Genomic DNA, 18,711 nt, shown 5'->3' with positions numbered 1-18,711 from the left:
TCAATATTTTCGCATTTCGTGGGTGGTGCGACGTTTATACGCACGCGAGGCATAGAGGTCTGCATGCCATGTTATGACCACATGTCAGTGAATGCTCTTGAGTGAATACGATGTTGGCCTAACGCGGACGTTACGGGCCTTCAAGTTTCATGTCAACTTTGAAGTCGCGACGTTTTTCATGCATCGCCCTCCACATGCCCATGCTGCCTTCTTGCCTTACCTTGTAAAGCTGGAGGGCGAATTCGGCTGCCATCTTGCCGCCGTAGGACTCGCTAAATATGTATAGAGGCACGTTCTGCAACGAACAGAAAGAGTTCAGTCGTTAGCGTTTGAACATGTTTCAACTCAGCGCGCGACTAGGTGGACACAAGAGGAGTAGCAAACCGTAGCGCTGACTCGCAACCGAATGTTTATTGGAAAACATGAACTGAAAAGGAACACTTCAACCTTCACACACATGTGACCACACTAAAGCAAGAAAACGGCAGGTCAGCTAACAGTTTGAATAATGAAGAAACCTTGATACAGCAACTACCCCAGCTTTCAGTCCTTCTACAGTAATCACGTATGTGTTTGCATTGTCGCATCGTTACGACAATGATTGATTGATTGATTGATTGATATGTGGGTTTAATGTCCCAAAACCACCATATGATTACGAGAGACGCTCGCTACAACAAGCATGTTCAGACTGTTGAATTGGCTGATGCTTACGTAGACAGTCGATAATAGAAAAAAAATGAGATTCCTTCACAAGTTATCTCGAAGGTAATCTTTGGTGATCCACTCAAGTATATCCGTCAGCCACATCTTGAACTGGCTGAATAGTTTGGAGTGATATTTTGATGTGACGTGCGTCACAATCTTTTTATTTTAAAGCTCGAAAGTTTTTGTCGCGATTTCGATTCTGTTCGCAGCGGTCGCATTTCGACGGATCCGAAATGTTAGAGGCCCGAGTATTGTGCGCCTTCGGTGCACGTTGAACAACGCCAGGTCGTCGAAATTCGCGAAGTCTTTCACTGCGCCGCCTATCACGATCACTTCAAAGTTTGCGCGCGTAATACCTCACAAGCTATTAATAATAATAATAATAATAATAATAATAATTTATTATTATTGTTGTTATTATTATTAATGAGCATTAATCTTAGTTTTTTAGCTGGATTTTTTTTATGAAGACCGTGCTGTGTTGTCTCGAGCTGACCATTCAGCCTCCTCTTTCTCGCTCCTTTTCTATCTCTTTCCTTTCTAATATTCCTCTTTTACCCCTCCCCAAGTGTAGGGTGGTCAACCAAGCCAAGCTTGGTTAACCTCCCTGCCTTTCCTCTCTATATGTATCTCTCTCTTTGCTGCCCCGCCGTGGTGGTCTAGTGGCTAAGGTACTCGGCTGCTGACCCGCAGGTCGCGGGCTCGAATCCCGGCTGCGGCGGCTGCATTTCCGATGCAGGCGGAATTGTTGTAGGCCCGTGTGCTCAGATTCGGGTGCACGTTAAAGAACCCCAGGTGGTCGAAGTTTTCGGAGCCCTCCACTACGGCGTCTCTCATAATCATACGGTGGTATTGGGACGTTAAACCCCGCATATCAATCAATCAATCAATCAATCTCTCTTTGCTGGATTGACTGTTTCGCTCGAGTGGACGATATGCGACCCGGTGACGTCACCGGCACACACGTGTATATGCGTGACGTCAGTGCAGATCTCGAACTGTCACGTATACCGCGCCAACTTCTTCTACGGCATATCACCCTTATATTTCGCCCGAGAGCTGATTACGAAAGCAGCCCGATAAGAACTCGTCGTTTGCGATTGTTATCAAACATCAGGATAAGCAATTTACATTCCTTGACCTGCTAGCACTTGAACGATCAGTTGTCTGTTGTTATTATGTACAATAAAAAGGTGTACTTAGAATCTTCATTACGTAACTCTCCCATGTGTAACTATACTAGACTATTTAGGTTTCGCATCGTAGTATCGGACACGCCGTGAAGCTTTAACTTATGTTTATTATGTTGACCAGAATCTCTCTTAAACGGATGTATGAAAATATGAGATGTTTTAATTATGTTCGGTACACAAAACCTAAACCTGTTAAACTATTGTGCATAAGTTAGATTTTTTTTTTCAGTATATTCTGTGTGCCAAGCTAACATGTCGTTAAATGATTGCATTACCCTGTCTCCTGCCTGTATATTTATGACCGTTATAGTTGCATGTATCCATACTAGCACTATGCCAAGGATCCAGATGTTTCCAACATGTTTTTTTTTTTGTTTAACCATATTTCGTTTAATGAAGTTCACAGTTGAAATATCTCAAGAGTCACGTTGACTCTCTTTAAGGAGAGTCGTGGTGGTTTGACTCTTTTTAAAGAAACTCGAAAACTCTCTTTTTGAAAGTCGTATACGCGTTATGACTTTCTAAAGAAAGGTCAACCTATATGTCTTGCTCAAGAGATTACACGCGAGTCAATAGCAGGCCCGTAGCCATGAATTTTTTTCGAGGCAGGGGCGAGAACGGGGGGCGGTATACCAGTTGAATGAATGCCTTGAATTTATTATATGTACTGGGCAAAACGAATAAACTTCGGGAGAAGGGTGGGAAGCTTCCCCCCCCCCCCCCCCGACTACGTGTCTATACTTGTGAAGCAAGAAAGAGTCAAAGTACAGTTTTTTTTTTCAGCGTGTATACTGCAGTGGATAAACAGTTCTTGCTTGAAAAATTGCCGGGAGAAAGTTTGACGTGGCCCGGGATTACCGCCATTTTCGCGTAGTCTCTTCCTCTGATCTTGGTTTCTTCATTCCGAGTCGGTGCCTCGATTGCTGAACCGAAGGTTGAGTGATCAAATCCGTACTCTCGATGGAGGTGAAAATGCCTGGTATACGTGTACTCTACTTGAGGCACGTGATTTGCGTGCGCGTCAAAAAAAAAAAAAAAACATCACATGGTCGATATTTCTGGCGCCTTCTGCTACGGCGTTCTTCATAGCCATGTCGCGGTTTTGGGACGTCGAACCTCAAGAATTTTTATTTTTATATTTCAGAGTCGCGCAAATTATTGAGAGAACTGTATTAGTACTTCAACACTGCATTCGCTTCGAATAAGGCCGCTCTAAAAACGTGCGCTGTGGTTTAGGAACTGTTTGTTTGTTTGTTTATTTATTTATTTATTTATCCTAAGGGCCCACTAGGGGCATTGCATGGGGGGTGGGAGTTAAAACTGAATACTGTTTTCACGGAGAATAATTTATTTGCAGGTTAATTCAATTCTATAGTACAGAAGTTCACGAAACATAATGACAAGATAAGCAATACAAGAATAGAAAACATCGGACAAAGCATAATTGTTAATGAAAGTTGCAGGGCTCGAAATACGTGAGAAATTCTGAAGTAAACAAAGGCGCGGCTCACTTATTGTAGCAATCCTGAAAACGTAATGCATTCCATTCTCTCATTGATAATGTTAAAGGCGAAAGCGACTTTTTTCTTTTCTATGACGAGAATGAACTTCACAAAATCAACCACTATGCGCATGCATGACTTACCTGGAACTCCGGCATTTTTGCGAGGAACACGGAGATCATGGTGACCAGGTCGGAGGCGATCTGCGAGTTGTTGACCGCGAAGCCCGTCTCGTTGGTCACGAAGCTGTAGCCCGATCCGACGGGGTTGTCCACGAACAGCAAGTTGGCGAAACGCACCTGTTTGACGCAGTGGTGTCAGGCATGAACAACAGCGATAAGAGAGTCAACTATGGAACTGGCATTGTCATCAGCTAGTACGGTGAAAGAAGTACGAAGCCCTCCTTTCGCCTGCCACCCCCCGCCCTATTGCGGAAGAACTCAATTACTGTTGCCCCCCCCCCCCCCCTACGTCGGTAAGGTAACCCTGGCGCCACCCCTGAGAAGAATGAGGCTTTCGCCTACGAGTCGTGTCAGGTGAATGCTTAACAAACTCCGTGAGTTTTTTTTTTGTTTTTTTTTTCGTCCGATCAAAGAGAGCGCGCGCAGAGAAAGCAGAGTTGTTTCTATAGAAGTGGATTGGCACACCACTTTAGGGGATGTGCGCAACCGAAACAGTACGACATACCCAGCTGTGGTTCCTCGGCAACAGCTGGACGTCCAAGGGTCCTATCTCGGCGAAGTTCCCAAAGCCGGCCGAAGAGGCACCTGGACCGCCCTGAGGCAAAGGCAGCAATTGAGGATCAGCAACCGCTTAGGACAGCACATTTCATTCATTCATTCATTCATTCGATTTAAAGGGACGCACGAGCAAAACACGAGATCAGTTATTTTGGAATTAATATTGCTTTTTGTGAACCCTAACGTCATTAATTTTTTCATCATTGGTTCATAATTAGAGAGGAAGTTAAAGTCAGCACTTTTTTTAACTATTACGCCGAAAAATGTCAACACCTTAACGTCACTGTGACGTCACTGAAATCCATAGTCGAGATGAGAGCCGACAGATGGAAGCTCACAATATGAGTAGGTAGTAAGTCGAACGGGCTGGAGAAAGTGGCTCAGACAGGCTCCAGCTCACTTACCCTGTCCGCACTGTGACGCCATTGATATGAACGACACCATTTTTCGACCCTCTCCCTCCCTTCTCCCTGCCGACGACCGATGATTGGGGTGTTAGGAGGCTCCCACTACGTCACTGAGGCTATAGGAAAGCGGGGAACTAAATGATTAAGTGTCTTTTTCACAACGTGCCTATCTTGTCACCCTTTCTCACACATGCTTCAATTTATGTATATTTACATTTCACATATTAGTAATGTTTTTTTTTTGTTGCATGAAATGCCTCCCAGCGTCCTGGATCAGTAAAGTGTCACTTATACATATCTAATACATCACAAAACTATATATGTATAAATTTGTCATTAAAAATTGCCTCGAGTTGAAAGTGTATAATCACGTATGCCCACTCTTTAGAAACGTTTCACGAGAAATGGAGGTGTGGGCACCTCTGAAGTTTAAGTCAAGTCGTGTTCAATAATTAAAGGCCTTTTTATAAACACGAGAGAAAGAATAAACCAAGAGCCCGTCGTCAACGCTAAATGTCAAAACACCCCTGATTTTTGTTTTTTTTTCTTTGTCTACACTGTCTACACTTATCCCCTCCTCAATAAGGAAACAACCTTTTCACAACGTAACTGTTTAGGCCTTTCAATGAATCAATAGCCTTCTTTTATTCGCAGTTAAGCCCGAGCGGACACATTTGAGAGATTCGGTAAACACTCCAGCTGCCTTCCACGAAACAACGGCAATGAAATCGACACCGCCTATCAATTAGGAACGCAGCTACGCAAGACTGTTGCCGTGTCTAGCTCGAACGCCGAAGTCTCGTATTCAAAGTAACTCCCGACAAAGTAACAGTCAAGGTCTGCCACGATTCAGATTGCGTCGTCCAACACCTACAACCGCCGAGGAAGAAATAGACCGGCAAGGACGCATTACGCCACACACAAGGCCTCGGTAACTCCCGACGAAGCCATTAATTCCAGCGTTGGATTATCTGCCCGTCGCACTATGGGTCACGTGACATCCGTGAGGCAACGTATTGGTTGAGAGCTTTTGTTCCTCTGCGCTCTTGTACCGTGGCTTTGTCAGCCCTGCGTGCTATGACGTAAGTGTAACGTGCTGGGCCAATACGCACCCCCACTGTTACTATACGAATGATTTACCTCCGCCTTTTTTTTTTTTTTTTTCGGAATAGACCGCGCTGCTACTTCGCGTTTTACGCGGCAAGCATTCGAAGTTCGTTAACACGCGTGTTTTTCTTTGCATGGAGGTTGTTTGCGGGCGCCATGTTGTCGCGTTGTCTTGGAAACAGTCGCTTGTGTTTGCGTGCTGCGTCGGCGTCAGCTGGCCCGTCTTTGATCCTTTCTCGACGACGTGACTCCATTACGGCGGCCGCCTCGGACACCTTATGTGCCTAATCCGAAGGCGTGAGGGTTGCAGACTTGGCGGACCGTGTTTTTTTTTTTCTTTCTTTGAGGCCGTCTGCTTTCTTTCTAGAGCGTCGTCTGCTAGCTGTTCGCGGTACGCAATGAGCTTGCGCAATGTGTGTACCAAACTTTGAAAAAAAAAAAGAGCAGTATAACTCTACCAAACTGTACTTGAAAGTTGGGCGCACGCATGCACAACACGAAAGCTCCTGCGACGCGCGTAATGTGTGTAAACCCAGTCTCTTTTTTTTTTTTCTTTCAGGGTGTTTGATTGCTCAATTACCCGCTTGCCTTGCATGTTTATTTGTTTACTCACTGGTATCTGGAAAACGCGAAACCTTTTTTTTCTCCTTTTTTTTTCAAGGGGCGCAGCGAAGGTTAGGAACTTACGCCGCTAAGGCCTCGCAACACTGCTCACGGACACCTGTTCAGGTTACCGATCAATAATTTATGCCGGAGCAAGGGGTCATTCATGCGAGATGGTGGTGTCGAAAAAACATCGGAGGCGCCATCACTGCCCACCTCGTTTCACCCGATGATTTATATATCTATAAATATATGATATATAACGCGCTTGGTCACGGCTTATACTGTACGCATTATAATGAATGCATGGAGCTAAGCCTAACAGGAACGTCTCTATCGGTGCGTCGTCTGCTTGCTGTTCACGGCAGCAGACGAACACTTCTGCGGCATCAGCTGCAACCGACACGTCTGTTTGTGTGTGTGTGTTCTCTATAACGTACGAACTTGGTGAATGCGAAAGCGCCCTAACTTTTACATCATAGACAAAAAAAAAACGACGAAGTTTATATGGAAGGTAGATATATATACCTATAAGTCCATGTATACCAGAGTTTCGTAAAGTGCGTGCTTTGTCATGCGAGAGAAAATTAAGTGGTGATGAGCTACACCATCACGCACATGTTCGCAATGCAGCACCTTCCCCTATAATGGTACGCCATCTATTGCTGCAAACGAACCGGATGCAACACCAGCAAATATCGGCCGAAGCGTACCCGCCCCTTCTTGATTTGTTATAACTTATAGTCAGCTAAGCTGCCAAGCTTGCGCAAGTTCGGGTGACGCAACAACGCACGTGGTAGAAAAAAAGCTTGGTTTGCAGACTTAGCTCGCTGGGGGGCACGTGACGTGGCTGACGGCGCAGGTTACGTGACATTGATGGATTTTGAGTCGTGCAGCGCAACGCAAGAGTGCATCGCTTTTTCTTAGTCTGCTTTGCAGTCTGCGAGTGTTGCCATGCATGCGAGGTATTATTGGACTGCACAGCACAGCAAAAGCGACACGCTATACGATTGAATAACGAGCCGAGTTGAGCGTATGTGGCAAAGGTGACGTCACTAGATGTGCGGATGACGCTAAAACGTCACTATTGCTTGCGAGTAGGTGTGTGTGAAGTGTATGTTCGGATGTACAGCGTTGTAAGTGTCGATAAAGCTGAAAATTTCATCCTATATATCATCATCATCATCATCATCATCAGCCTGTCTACGTCCACTGCAGGACAAAGGCCTCTCCCATGTTCCGCCAGTTAACCCGGTCCTGTGCTTGCTGCTGCCAATTTATACCCGCAAACTTCTTAATCTCATCTGCCCACCAAACCTTCTGTCTCCCCCTACCCCGCTTCCCTTCTCTGGGAATCCAGTTGGTGACCCTTAATGACCAGCGGTTATCCTGTCTACGTGCTACATGCCCGGCCCATGTCCATTTCTTCTTCTTGATTTCAGCTATGATATCCTTAACCCCCGTTTGTTCCCTAATCCCCTCTGCTCTCTTCTTTTCTCTTAAGGTTACACCTACCATTTTTCTTTCCATTGCTCGCTGCGTCGTCCTCAATTTAAGTTGAACCCTCTTTGTGAGTCTCCAGGTTTCTGCTCCGTAGCTAAGTACCGGCAAGATACAGCTGTTATATACCTTCCTCTTGAGGGACAGTGGCAATCTACTTGTCATAATTTGAGAGTGCCTGCCGAATGTGCTCCACCCCATTCTTATTCTTCTAGTTACTTCAATCTCGTGGTTAGGCTCTGCGGTTATTACCTGCCCTAAGTAGACATAGTCTTTTACAACTTCAAGTGCACTATTACCTATCGCAAAGCGCTGCTCCTTTCCGAGGTTGTTGTACATTACTTTCGTTTTCTGCAGATTAATTTTAAGACCCACCTTTCTGCTCTCCTTGTCTAACTCCGTAATCATGAGTTGCAATTCGTCCCCTGAGTTACTCAGCAATGCAATGTCATCGGCGAAGCGCAGGTTACTGAGGTACTCTCCATTAACTCTTATCCCTAACTGTTCCCATTCTAGGCTTCTGAAAACGTCCTGTAAGCACGCAGTGAATAGCATTGGGGAGATTGTGTCCCCCTGCCTTACACCCTTCTTTATTGGTATTCTGTTGCTTTTTTTATGAAGCACTATGGTAGCAGTTGATCCCCTGTAGATTTCTTCCAGAATGTTTATATGTATTTCATCTACGCCCTGATTCCGCAGTGTCTGCATGACGGCTGATATTTCTACTGAATCAAACCCTATATATATATATATATATATATATATATATATATATATATATATATATATATATATATATATATATATATATATATATATATATATATATATATATATATATATATATTTAGCATAGCTCTTTTGCAGAACTCCCCTCATTGATATCACCCAGAATCGACCACCTACAAAACGTCTATGTTCCTCAATGCAAAACCATAACCCATTCGCACCCTTTCATTCCAAGAACTACATCTGAATTGTGAATGGAATCTACTCCCTCAATCAGCTACCACAATCACCGAGACATCACGTTTCAAGGGTTTTTTACGAAACATCTTTGGATTTCCGCTACGTTATATATATATATATATATATATATATATATATATATATATATATATATATATATATATATATATATATATATATATATATATATATCATTTTGCGTGATGGTGGTGGATAGTAGCCACCAAGGTCGGCTGTCGTTGTGATCTCATATCAGCTTTCGCTGTATCACAAAAATTAAAAGAAAGTTGCGATTTCAGCGTTTGTGTTCTCCTGACAATAAGTCCCAAGAACTAACACTGGCGTCGCTGCATTCGCGGCCAAATGACGTCACTGCGGCACGGACTCGTCTGCTCCGCCGCCACCGACGCATGCCGGCGGTCGCGCTTCTTTCCGAGCCCACCGCGTGTAACCGCTCTTTCGCGATACGGCGGTGATTTTCCCTCAGTTTCGCGGTGTGGATTTCGGTACAAAGTAGTGTTATTCATTACTATCACAAGTAGACTAACCTCCGTATTCTAGAACGTCCCTTCGCTCAGCGCTTCACCTTCACTCGAGAAAGCCGATGGGAGCGCCGTCTCTAGGCACGGCAAGTCACTGCATATCGGCGATAATCTGCTGCGATTCTTGTGTAGCGCAGCGTCATTTTCAGCCGAGCAGTGGCGCAGTGCTCAACTTTGTCAAGTGAAGGGTGGAAATCGAGTCAAGGAGCGTTTGTGAATACGGGGGTAAGATGCAGAAAGTATCGATAATATAGCTTAGGACGGAGAACTACGGCCGTTCGAACAGGTTATATCACTTTGAAAAAGGGGGGGGGGGTGCAGGACTGCGAAACATTCACCATGCACGTAATCTGGGTTATTTATTTATTTATTTCATAATAACCCTAAAGGCCCCCGAAGGGGTATTACATAGGGGAACGGACACATGAAACAAATTTTTGTACGCTTATACATTGTAAAAACAAGATTATACAAATCATGAAAGCGAGCAGAAAATATTCGTGCCAAATGAGTGAAATTTCATTACAACTTGGCATAGACTGATGCGATTAGACGTGTGTCGAAATATTACAAATGAAACGGGGACGTTTTCAATTTAGGCCACTGACAGCATTGCGACTGACGTAGGTTATGTGTAGGTGCAACTAATGTAGGTCCTTCGACAGAATTACGCTTTTCGATGCCGGATATTTTGGATTAATGCGTCTTTCTTACACAATCACTTATAATACTCAGAAAATTACAGTAACGCTGCAACACATACACAATGGTTTCCGGAATACTGCCCCACCGCGGTGGTCTAGTGGCTAAGGTACTCGACTGCTGACCCTCAAGTCGCGAAATCGAATCCCGGTTGCGGCGGCTGCATTTCCGATGGAGGCGGAAATGTTGTAGGCCCGTGTGCTCAGATTTGGCCGCACGTTAAAGAACCCCAAGAGGTCGAAATCTCCGGAGCCCTCCACTACGGCGTCTCTCATAATCACATGGTGGTTTTGGGACGTTAAACCCCACAAATCAATCAATAAATATGGTGGTTTTGGGACGTTAAACCCCACATATCAATTAATGGTTTCCGAAATACTGAGATGCCGGTATACTCGATTATCGTGTACAGATTTGTTCTCAACAGTATATAGTCGGGGATTATGTAGCCGGAAACCCACATTTAACTCGATCTACTACCGCCAAGTCCTACAAACGGTAATGTCCACTTCCCGTGGGAGCGCTTCTGATCGTTTGCAAAACAGACGCCAGAAAGTCGAAATTAACGGTTTCGATGGCGCATAAATTCGTGGCCCACATGATAACGAAACATCCGATGCCTCGACCAAGCAACGATTGGTCTCGCACGCCATGTTCATGCACAGACTGGTCTGGGGTAATCAAATGTGGGGAAAAACTTTATCAGGTGGCTATCTAAACGGCGCCACTCGAACTTCTCGTGGCTAATTTCGTTCTTCGTCTGTGTCGCCCCCCCCCCCCCCCCTTCAGTGGACAGCGACAGTTCTCTGACTGACAAGCTCGGTATAACAAGAGAGAGAGAGAGAGAGAGCTTATCGGCCGATAAGCCACGTGACTAAATGAGCCGATAACTCCTGTTGCTTTCCGCGCGTGAACGAGAAGGGGATATGTTACAACAACATAATGACCTGCGCAAACTTGAAGCACACGTACACACCGCGCTCATAGAAAAACATACCACATAAAGAGTGGCCACTGGAGCCTTTTCACGGCCCAGCAGGCAAGGGTCTGACCAACCGCTAGATGGCGTACCCGTCCTCGCTTTTATTCTTTTGTTAAGACATATGTAATATCCCCCTCAGGAAGACATAGAATGCCCAAGTTTGGCATCAATCATTTTTTGCACAGAAGAAATTTCACTTATTTGTGCAATTTTGAAATATCTGCTCTACATCATGTGCCGCTGAGGACATTTAATGCCTCACAACAGAAAACAGTAAAGTATGACTGGAAAGTGTTCTCTTTCTGCATTTTTTTTTGCACAAAGAGGCCCATTCATGTGGTTTAGATGTGGACGCATGGGTTTGTAGCGTAGTGGTAAAACCACTCGCCTTGGAAGCACAAGGGCATGGGTTCAAATCCCAGCGTCGGGAAAAAAAAAGTCTTGTTATTTTATTTATGCTGAAGACATTATCGGGTCTGACCAACCACTCGTGGCGCTGAAAGCAGTGCACTATAGCTCGGCCGCAGGGCTCTACGAAAGTGTCCGCTTTTTATGCAAGTATATATATAATATATATCTGTGTGTGTGTTTCTCTATGCCGCGCTTGTGTGCGTGTGTGCTTGTAGCAATGATGGGGGGTACGTTTTACGTCCCAAAACCACGATATGACTATGAGAGACGCCGTACAGAACGGGCTGCGGAAATTTCGACAGTACAAGGCCGCCTCCATTATTTCGTATCCACGAAATGCGACCGCCGCAGCCGGAATCGAACCTGCAACCTTCGAGTCAGCAGCCGAGTACCACTGATCCATCTAGGCGGACATGTGTGTATGTGTGCTTGTGTGTGTGGGGGGGGGGGGGAGAAGATAGAAGTTGCGCAGAGAAGAGCACATCTTAACGTGTCGTTTTTCTCTGTTAGACGCAACGGTAGTTAGAACTAACCGACAAGAAAGCCACGGTTTAAAATGATCACGTAAAATGTTACGAGACCGGACGAGTCTTGTCTTTATTCGTGTCCCGTGTCCGTTTTAGCATGGCCACGTCTTTCAACACGAATTCCTACCACCCATAGCTGCGCTCTCTGTTATGCGAAGATAAGAACACACACTATAGACAATGCGATTACACTCCACACGGTTTATCAATCGGACCTTGCGATCCAATCGCTTATCGCACGTGGGCTTATTAATTTCGACGATTACTTCGATAGCCATTGTCACAAGGGCTGTCAAATGTTGTTGCTTTCATTCTATACGAATCATGCCGCTACAAGGGTCACGTTTTGGCGTAATCGAAGCTATCACGGCGATGCACAGCCGTTAAGTCGGTTCACTTATGCGGAGAAGCACGCACGGAGCCGTGCAAGCTGATTGATTGATTTGATTGATTTGTGGGGTTTAACGTTCCAAAACCACGCTATGATTATGAGAGACGCCGTAGTGGAGGGCTCCGGAAATTTAGACCACCTGGGGTTCTTTAACGTGCACCAAAATCTGAGCACACGGGCCTACGACATTTCCGCCTCCATCGGAAATGCAGCCGCCGCAGCCGGGATTCGATCCCGCGACGTGCGGGTCAGCAGCCGAGTACCTTAGCCACTAGACCACTGCGGCGGGGCGAGGAGACGTGCAAGCTGTAAATCGCGCAACAAGGGGGCAGACGTCGATGTCACGTGTGCTGACCCGCAGGTCGTGGGTTCGGATCCCGGCTGCGGCGGCTGCATTTCCGATGGAGCCGGAAAGGGTGTAGGCCCGTGTGCTCAGATTCGCGTGCACGTTAAAGAGCCCCAGGTGGTCAAAATCTCCGGAGCCCCCCCCCCCCCCCCCTACGGCGTCTCCCATAGTCATATGGTGGTTTTCGGACGTTAAACCCCACATATCAATCAATCGATGTCACGTGAATACACTGTATACAGACCCTTATTGAGGCGATGCAGGCGACTCTGTGCTTTTGTGACACCGCCTTCAAGGAGCATACAGTCCATTGTTTTTCCTCCTGATAATACCATGACAGCATTGTTTTGCGTATGGATATTCCCTGTATTCATTGCTCGAGGTGGCGGGTGCGAATCCAGCTGCCACAGTCACTGCATTTTAATAATGACGATTTGCCCCCCCCCCCCCAGAAAGAAAAAACACACGCGCTCATTGATTTAGGTGTGCATTAAAGAACACCAGGTGGTTTGAAATTAACTCCAAGTATTCCACTAGCATGTGCCCCATTATCATATTGCGGCTTTGGCACAAAAATACCTGATCACATTCATTCATTCATTCATTCATTCATTCATTCATTTATTCATTCATATTGAATTCGAAGAACAGCTCATGTCAAAGACACGAAATTTTCGCTGAAATTTTACCGACTAATATATCGCAGCTTGATGCCGCAGTGCCTCAATGAACCCCATGCGTACACAGCACTAATTTCTAATAATTCACTACCGTGTTCATCACTGCTAATTTGCAGGAGCAAGACATAGTTACACAATACAATATTATGCCAAATCGAAAAGGCGTGCGCGATCGCAAATTTAGTACAATCTTCAGATCCACATGTTGTGTTCAGTCTTGCGCAAAGGCCTTATTCGACGGGCCCTCTTGCCCCGCCGCGGTGGTCTAGTGGCTAAGGTACTCGGCTACTCACCCGCAGGTCGCGGGATCGAATCCCAGAGGCTGCATTTCCGGTGGAGGCGGAAATGCTGTAAGCCAGTGTGCTCAGATTTGGGTGCACGTTAAAGAACCCGAGGTGGCCAGAATTTGGAGCCCCCACTACGGCGTCTCTCATAGTCATATGGTGGTTTTGGGACGTTAAACCACACATATCAATCATGGACGGGCCCTCTTCACACCCGGGAACATTGGCTGTGTGCGCTTGCTTGCTCGGTAATACCGCACTCACGGCCGCTCCTAGCTGTGACCAAATCATTTCGAAATTGGCGTCCTCGGTGCGGTCGACAGCTATTTCAGTACCTGCCTTTTAAGAAACTGAAGTAGAGGCCTGCATTCCATAATTTGCAGGCAGGAAGTCCGGATCTACAATCGCCTATCTTTGCGCAATGGCATTTTCTGACGGGCCGTAACTGCAAGTGAACGCACATTATGCAACGTGTTTTTATTGATTGTGAAAGCTGATGTGGAGCAGAATAAGTGGGGAAAGTGTAAAAACTATAAAAAATGTATGTGTTTTAATCCGTCGTCCGACGTTTCCCTTGCATGCTGTTTTCTCGTAGTTGGTGCGATTATATCTTTTTATTGAAAAGTGTTTTGGATATGAAGTTTAACAGCTTTATATATAAGCATGCTGAGAAAATAATGCGGAAATTTCACCGCTTTGTCATAGGTTATTTTTGAAATATTGCCCCGCCGTGGTGGTCTAGTGGCTAAGGTACTCGGCTACTGACGCGCAGGTCGCGGGTTCGATTCCCGGCTGCGGCGGCTGCATTTCCGATGGAGGCGGAAATGTTGTAGGCCCGTGTACTCAGATTTGGGTGCTCGTTAAAGAACCCCAGGTGGTCAAAATTTCCGGAGCCCTCCACTACGGCATCTCTCATAATCAAATGGTGGTTTTGGGACGTTAAACCCCACAAATCAATCAATCAATCAATTATTTTTGAAATAAAAGCCTGCAAACTAGAAAAAAAAACGTTTTTAGGTCAAATTTGAAATTTTTTCTTTAAAAGTTTACAATATGCAGAGAATCGAAATATAATTGAACGTAAACGAAAGTACGCCTATATTTAGCTAAACGAATTTGATGTACCAGCATTAATTTCGTGTATTTCATCGCCATATTAAAAAAAACAACAACAGCGGAGCAGGCAAGCGTGGCACTCCACTCTTCGTCATTATTAATTTACTGTGCTTCAATATTTTTGTTCCAGCAATACCAATCACGGATATTTTCTTTCCACTCATCAGGCAAAAAACAATATTACAAAATTTTGAAAGAAATTTAAGAGGTCGACCAGCCATTCGATCTTACGTGGAATCATCCAGATAACTAACTCGCGAGGCTACTTAATACATTGCGGCGATGACATGCTAAAGGGCATGGCACGTGATATCTCGCGGAGTTCGAGTTAGCAACGGCATTCTCCGATAAACTCGCATGTGATGTGCGCCGGCAACCGAAACGATAAGGCGCGTGCTAGCGCGGCCGTTTCGCATACGGGACGAGGATTGCCCAAAAGGACTTCTTTTTGGGCTAGTTGGTTGATGATTGATTGATGTGTGGGGTTTAACATCCCAAAACTACTATATGATTATGAGAGACGCCGTAGTGGAGGGCTCCGGAAATTTCGACCACCTGGGGTTCTTTAACGTGCACCCAAATCTGAGTACACGGGCCTACAACATTTCCGCCTCCATCGGAAATGCAGCCGCCGCAGCCGGGATTTGAACCCGCGACCTGCGGGTCAGCAGCCGAGTACCGTAGCCACTAGACCACCGCGGCGGGGCATGGGCTAGTTGGTGCATACTTGGTGCAGAAGACTGAGGCGCAAAAAACATGACGCGAAGCAGGAAGAGCAGGAGAGAAGACAGAACAGCGCCAACTACTTAGGTCTTCTCTCCTGCTCTTCCTGCTTCACGTTATGCTTTTTGCGCCTCAGTCTTCTGCACCGAGGGTTGCCCCTTGGCGAAGAAAGGACCGCGTACGCAACTCCCTTTTAAGGAGCGATGTGCTCGCCAACAAAGGTTGCTCATGGCACGCTCTGAGAATAGACGCAACGTCACGCACGTATTTCTGCCACGCACAAAAAGAAATCGCAGCAAGTCCACGGAGTGAACGATGATGAGTGGGGCGAAGCGTCTGTCCGTCCGTTCGTGCGTGTGTACGTCGTGCGTGAACGCGTCCATGTGTCCGTCCGTACCAACGATCCGCCACGTACGCCGACGATCCAGGAGAGAGAGAGGCAGCGCACCTAAAACTCCTATACATTCGGAAAAGCACAGCGTTCTTTTGACAGAGGGACGGGAAAGACTTTATTTAAAAAAATAAAAAAGAAACCCTGCAGGATTACCGGCCCGGGCTCGGGCCACCCCGGCGTTTTGTACAGTGAGGCGTAGCCTTTCCACCGCTGTACGGACTCGCTGGATTGCCCACAGTTGGTCGTGCAGATCTGAGCTAGTCAGCGCACTTAGCCAACGTTCCTCGAGAAGGTTGGTAGTGGTTAGAAGATGAGAAAAGGCACCTAATTTCTGCAACCCGGTCGGGAGCACGGCGCAGTGCCTTCGAGAAGGTCCGGTTTTATATATATGTATGCATTGTCCTCTCGGTATTGCGTCGCTGCCTCCTCTCACCGGCTCGAAAGCGAACTACAAGATCGTGGCGCGTTACAGGGGGCACCACTGTCGCAAGCGAAAGAAAAAAAAAAAAGCAACGCGCCGGAGAGGAGCCGAGAGGGGAAGATCAGATGGCGGTACTTTTACGAAATATAGGGGCTTTAGGCACACCCAGGCACAACCCGCGCAGCAGCCAATCGGAGAGTATATAGCGGTACAGCGTCATCTAGAATATCCTCACTCAGCTGCAGTTTGCACGTACTTCTATGAGACAGCGCCGTCTATTATACTGTTCGGGAGATACTGCCTTCTTTTTTTCTCGTCTGTTCTTCTCTCGGTTACGCCTTACGCAGGACACGGTTAGACTAAGAGGAGCTTCGCCCCTAAAACATTTGAGATTAAATGTAGCTACACCCTTTAGGGCGCATTGCTGACACTTGTGATTCACTTCAAGAAATCGAGTAAAGAGGGTGTATTTTTCTCACACGTACAACAATCGTCATCTACCTTGCCTTCCTGGCCCCGCCGTGGTGGTATAGTGGCTATGGCGTTAGACTGCTAAACCGAAGGTCACGGAATCGAATTCCAGTGGCGGCGACTGTCAATGGAGGCGATATCCGCCCCGCCGCGGTGGTCTAGTGGCTAAGGTACTCGGCTGCTGACCCGCAGGTCGCGGGTTCAAATCCCGGCTGCGGCGGCTGCATTTCCGATGGAGGCGGAAATGAAGGAGGCCCGTGTGCTAAGATTTGGGCGCCCGTTAAAGAATCCCAGGTGGTCGCAATTTCTGGAGCCCTCCACTACGGCCTCTCTTATAATAAAACAACATGGTTGTCTTGGGACGTTAAGCGCCACATAACATTGTTATCTTGCGTTCATTTCCTTGCATTATTGGCGGGCGCCTGGCACTTCTATGTCACGGTTGACATGCGCGATATCAGTGTGATAGCCTTATTGATAGGAAAGTGGCCAGTGCCGAGTTTTTAGGAAAAGAAGCACAGGCAAGCCGGATGACGATTACTGTTGTGGGTGAAAAAAAAAGAGACGCTTTTTACTCGATCACAGTTTAGAGCGATTTGTCTTGTGCTCCTTTTCTGAAAAACTTCGCGCTCGTTGCTGTCGTACCATGCATTCAACTTCCCGCAAAAAAGACACGTATTCGATGAAAAAAAAAAGAAAGAGTGCTCAAAGTCACAAGGTGCACGTGACGTATTTTCTTTGCCCCTGCCATCCTCCCCTGCTTAGTCTCCAGCACTTTCGCCGGGACGAGAGAAGAGAGAACGCGATTGCAGCATGCGACAATTCTTTGTAACTCCACTCGTACTGGACGGATTTTGAAAATTTTCGCGGCGTTGAATTCGTGAGGCAATAAGCTGTTTTAGTGAATCCATTCCCTGGTTAGTTGAAAAGTCGTTTCAGGGCCCCTTTAATGCTATTTCCGTCATTTTACGTTCCCTTGTACGCCACGTGATGCGCTTGTTTTTCTCTAGCTGCTTTGTTTTCGTAATAATAGTCGGAGATCGTAGCAGCTATAACAAAGAAGCTACAAATACACTTTGTATCATTTGGCCTATTACCACTGTTGCTGAGTCTCCCTCCATATTTTTGTGGACGGAGGATTCCCACACGCATATGCGTGCGCACGTATACATACCTGAAGCCAGATGATGAGTGGCGCCGCCTGGTATTCGGGGGTGTCGGCGAACATGAGCCACCAGAACATGTACGCGTGCTCGCGCACCTTGACGTAGCTCCACGCCTCGCGTATCTCCGCGAGGCATCCCGTCGGCCCCTGCGGCTGGCCACCCAACAGCACTGCGCATGCGCGGAGAAACGACGTCAACAGAGGCTGCATGGATTACACATGAGGTAGTGGGCAGTATACACGCAGACAACGATACCGAAACAAGGCAGTTGGGACACTGTGTTGTCGTTGAAACCTACGTTGGTTCAAAGGGGTCATGAAACGGCCGCTTTACTATCATAAAGTTTCCTAAAATTAACTACAGGGGACTCTGGCGCTGCGATCGTTCAGCGACCATGGGAATGATGGGTAGTACGCACATTTGCCTAGTCTTCGTACTTGCGGGCGGCGAATCGTACTTGCGGCTTCGTTTATTGCTGTGTTTCGGTTTTGTTTTGAAAAAAAAATAACCTTTTTGTACTTCGTGACCCAATTTGGAAAGGTAAGTCTAAAAGAATAGGGTGGTGAAGCGCAACCGCTGATCATTTGCTCATTTTCATTTCGTGAGAAAACAGCTTCAAGCCACACGAACGCACACGGAGCCAAGAGCAGGCCAGAAGTACGAAGTTTAGACAAATATGTGTGTACTACCCGTCATTCTCATGCTCGCTGAAGCGCCGTGCGTTGCAGCTCCCATAGACACTAACGCCAGAGTTCCCTCTAGTGTATATTAGGAAACTCTATGTTTACCATGACAATGCGGCACCATCGGCAGCCACATGCGCTAA

At 46.4% G+C, this 18,711-nt stretch overlaps 1 protein-coding gene across 1 annotated transcript in view; it reads right to left on the bottom strand.

The window, feature by feature from the left end:
- The window catches only part of LOC119179691 (retinoid-inducible serine carboxypeptidase), a 33,071-nt gene that overhangs the window by 11,442 nt on the left and 2,918 nt on the right, over positions 1 to 18,711 (bottom strand). The window contains exons 2-5 of the mRNA XM_037430807.2: positions 17,894 to 18,054; positions 4,091 to 4,180; positions 3,547 to 3,702; positions 221 to 295 (exon numbers count right to left, since the gene is read on the bottom strand). Coding sequence (XP_037286704.2) covers positions 221 to 295; positions 3,547 to 3,702; positions 4,091 to 4,180; positions 17,894 to 18,054 — 482 coding nt within the window. The remainder of the gene's footprint in view (positions 1 to 220; positions 296 to 3,546; positions 3,703 to 4,090; positions 4,181 to 17,893; positions 18,055 to 18,711) is intronic.

The sequence above is a fragment of the Rhipicephalus microplus genome, chromosome 7, assembly GCF_043290135.1.
Source record: "Rhipicephalus microplus isolate Deutch F79 chromosome 7, USDA_Rmic, whole genome shotgun sequence".
In the NCBI taxonomy this organism is placed as follows: domain Eukaryota; kingdom Metazoa; phylum Arthropoda; class Arachnida; order Ixodida; family Ixodidae; genus Rhipicephalus; species Rhipicephalus microplus.
Note: the sequence above shows the minus strand (reverse complement) of the source record. Positions and strands in the feature narration are given on the sequence as shown.